The sequence below is a fragment of the Seriola lalandi genome, unplaced genomic scaffold (assembly GCF_002814215.2).
Source record: "Seriola lalandi dorsalis isolate HSWRI2012SDOR001 ecotype SW California unplaced genomic scaffold, Sedor1 jcf7180002055008, whole genome shotgun sequence".
Classification (NCBI taxonomy): domain Eukaryota; kingdom Metazoa; phylum Chordata; class Actinopteri; order Carangiformes; family Carangidae; genus Seriola; species Seriola lalandi.
In genome coordinates this window covers 1,010,325-1,014,407 of record NW_019525551.1, presented here as the reverse complement: position 1 = coordinate 1,014,407, position 4,083 = coordinate 1,010,325, and the positions used below count along the sequence as shown (strand labels likewise).

At 36.2% G+C, this 4,083-nt stretch overlaps 1 protein-coding gene across 1 annotated transcript in view; it reads right to left on the bottom strand.

The window, feature by feature from the left end:
- Positions 1 to 1,312: 1,312 nt before the first annotated feature.
- Positions 1,313 to 4,083, bottom strand: part of LOC111647779 (transmembrane protein 263) — a 5,717-nt gene continuing 2,946 nt past the window's right edge. Inside the window, exon 3 of the mRNA XM_023397443.2 lies at positions 1,313 to 3,523. Coding sequence (XP_023253211.1) covers positions 3,243 to 3,523 — 281 coding nt within the window. The 3' untranslated portion in view covers positions 1,313 to 3,242. The remainder of the gene's footprint in view (positions 3,524 to 4,083) is intronic.

Sequence of the window (4,083 nt, the reverse complement as noted above, 5' to 3'; positions counted from 1 at the left end):
ACTCTGAAAAGCTGGTCCATGCTTTTATTACTGGTAGATTGGATTACTGTAACGCACTTCAGCAGTAGTTAAATAAACTCCAGCTAGAATTTTTATAAAAAACAAAAGGTCTGAGCACATTACTCCTATTTTATGATTTTCACTGGCTCCCAGTAAAACAAAAAATTGATTTAAAAAAACTTCTCATTGTTTTTAAATGTTTTAATGGTTTTGCTCCTTCCGATGTTTGTGACATGCTCACTAAATACACATCAAAGAGATCTTAGATCATCATATAAAAGTATCTTCACTATACCAAGAATGAACTCTAAATCAGCTCATGGTGCTTTCAGTCATTATGGTCCTACTCTCTGGAATTCTTTATCATATGAACTATGGTCTGCTACAACAGTGTCTTCTTTTAAAAGTAAATTAAAAACATATCTCTTTTCGCAAACTTTTAGTTAGGTTTAAGTGTGTGGTGTGAGTCAGTGTTATTATAGTTATTATTTCCCTTTTAGAAAAATGATAATAATAATACCTTCCTATTCTGTATGTTTTTTGTTGTTTTATTTATGTAATATTTTCTTATCTTATATGCTATTTTATATTTTGTCATGTATGATGTATGTTTGCTTGAAGCACATTGAGTTTACGCCTCCCGTATAAAATGTGCTATATAAATCAAACTGATTTGACTTGACCATACTTCACTGTACAATACTGTACACTTAGTGAAAACCACTGACTCTCACTAACCCTTCATCTCCTCTTGCAGACAGCAAGCGAAAGCTTGTCCTGGGACCTCTTTCCCTCACCTTGTTGTCGGTGCCTCGTTTCAAGATATTTGGGTCTGTATCGTCATCCTCCAGGAGTCCCAGCCTCCTCTCTCTGCCTCTCACCCTGTGTGTTTAGTTTACCGTCTCTTCTCTCTTCTTTCTGCAGGATGTACTGGGTTTTGTGTCTTGTATGTTTGTGTTTGTTCTCCTCCCAGGTTTTCATGGTGGAGAGGTCTTGTGACTCAGGTACTCTGTTTGGCAGCTACTGGAAGTACCTTGATGTCTTCCCAGATCATATTCGTCATACAGTATATGTTAACAATGCATCTATGATTTGTCATTCTGATTTTTCATATTGTAATTTTACTGTATGTTTGCTCCTCTAGACACTTCCATTCTTTCCCCCATGAATAGGTTTTAATGAAGGATAGCGTTTCTCTAATCCAGATTGTGGCTCTAAGAACAGTGGGTGTTATTATGCTGGACAGACTGAAAAAATCTGAAACAAATTAGTGATTTGTGATATAGGGCTATACAATATCAATAATACGGGCTTGACTTTACTTGACAGTTTTTATTTTTACAGTTTGACATTTTCATTCTGTTTGTAAAAATAATTCTATAATACATAAAATTCCTTATTTCGAAATGTTTCATAATAACAGAGTCTTCAGGTTTAAAATCAGAAAGAGCAAGAGAGAGAGGGGGAGATAGACAGAAAGAGAGAGAGAGATGGAGGAAGGGAAGGAGAAAGAGAGAGAGAAGAATTCAGGTAAGAGAGGAGAAAACAATGTGTGTAAAACATGCAGCAAACGTACAAGGATTTTTACCGAAATGTAGCTTCACAGTAACAGTGCAAATTCAAAATTCAAACAAATGCAAACAAAGTTTTGACTTCATACTATAACATCATAAGGAACATGTATGCTGTCATAAAAAAGTTTGTCAAAAAAGTCATCCCCTCTGCATTTTTGACCAGCAGAGGGCAGACAGACCCAGAGATACAGCTCTGACATTCTGTGAACACCTTCACGACACAAAGCAACATCAACATCACACTGAAGTTTCCAAATGACAAATAGAAGTTCAATATTCACTCAAATTTTAGCACTGGAGGTAAAGTTTCATCTTACAGGCCTGTAATAATTTGTGATGTTTTCTCTGTAAATCTGGTCGTAATTGTAGGAAAATAGTAATTTCCTTAAAAGAAAAGTTCACTTCAAACCAAAATTAATATCAATTATTTACAATTAAAAACATTTTTCTTCATACTTGAAGAATTGTTTGCTTGCCTGTTGACATATTTTAGTTTTTCATGTTCAAATGACATTTGAATGATATCACAGTGACAACAAACTGTGGTTAACCTGTAAATGAACATATTCACCATTGTGATTTACAAATGTGATTGTAACATTTGTGAAAAGAGATTCTACCAAAACGTGTGATCTGCAGGTAAAAAAAGGAACACAGGGAACCCATAGAAGACAGTGGTAAAGATTAACACTGTTAATATACACATACAGAAGTAATAATATCGAGTAAAGCTACATAATTTCAATACTTAACATACAGTTAATTAAAAAAAAGGTGTATGAAAAATATTATGAGCAGATGCTGGGCTAACAACATAACGACAGGATTCATCAGATTCAACAAAAAGCCTTAAAAATAAAGTTTGATGAGTGTTTTTAAATAAATAAATAAAAAATAAATAAATACTAGTGCCAACACTGATGAAAACTAATAATTATGATAATTTTATACCTATACCTTAAAACATTTTTAAACGTTTTAAAACAAGATGAGTGTTTTTGTATCAGAAATAATCTCCGTCCATACTAACACATATCACATGACCATTCACCTACACTGGGCATGTGCAAGGTGATGTAAACAGGAAGTAAGCAAAAAAAGCTGTGACATTAAAATACAGAATTTAACTGAACAACAGCTAATAGCAAATATAACAAGGTCAGTAACACTTGTAGTTCATTATCATGTTGTATTTACTACTGGTAGTTGAGCTAATAAAAACTGATTGACCTCTTGTCCACTGCCAGTCAAGTTTGTCTTTCTGTTTGGACTTCCAACAGGAAGAATGCTCAAAACTTCCCCCGGAAAACTGTGCAGGTCTGATCAGCAGCTACTGGAAAAGCTGATTTTAGGTTATTGCTGTCAAAGGATGTTGGAGCAGTTATTATCGAAGTATTTAATAAAGTAACAAAAGTAACAGATTGTTTGTGTGATATGAGCTCATGGACACTGTGTTTGTCTACATGTCTGACTCAGATGAAGATCAGATCAGATTCTATGAACAATCGATGCAGAGGACCAGCCAATAACAAAAGGTATCAGACAATGGTTAACATTGTGTCTTAACCATTGTATAATGAAAATCCATTCAAAGCTTTCGAGGTATTTTGCTTGTTTTATGACACACACACACACACACACACACACACACACACAGCCCACAGGTCATCAGTCAGCTTTATCCTTCTTCCTTGGTGTGACTTTACTAGCCACTACAGATCCCACTGCTCCGACACCTCCTGTAACCATGGAGACACTCCCTTTGACCAGTCCTACACTGGCTGCCGGCACACTGGTCACAGCTGTTTTGGTGAGCTCAAAACTTTTAGTTCCTACCCACGCAACACTCCCAAATGTTGCACCAACAACGTTTCGTGTCATGCTGAACAGGCCACCTCCCACTCTCCACATGACTCCGCCTTCTGGTTTGGGGTGGTCCTTATCTGTGTCTGAGACAGAGAGACAGATGGATAAACATAAAACACTAACAGACAGGGAGACAAAAAAAAAGACAGAATTTAATATATTCTAAACTAGATTTACCACCTCACGGTTGTGTGCCTCAACCAACCAGCAAAGTATCAAGAAATATGATATAAACCTGAGTTACAGGATTAAATAATGATGTCACAGTGAAGTAAATTGTGTCACTATTAGTATATAAATTTGTGAGTTACGGACAAAACCATGTTTTGTGTGGTCACAATGACCTTTGACCTCCAAAATCTAATCAGTTCGTCCTTGAGTCCAAGTGAGCGCTTGTACCAAACATTAAGAAATACCCTCAAAGCGTTACTGACATTCACAAGAATGGGATAGATGTTCACAGCTGTCACCAGAGCGGAGGCATAAAAACACCATGAGAGTGAATGAACAGTAGTGCGGTACATCAATCAGGTAATTGTTCTCTCCTCTCCAAGTTTAATGAAAATGAATAACAGTGATGTGCCTCTCACTCTGTCTGTCTGTCTGTCTGTCTGTCTGTCTGTCTGTCTGTCTGTCTGTCTGT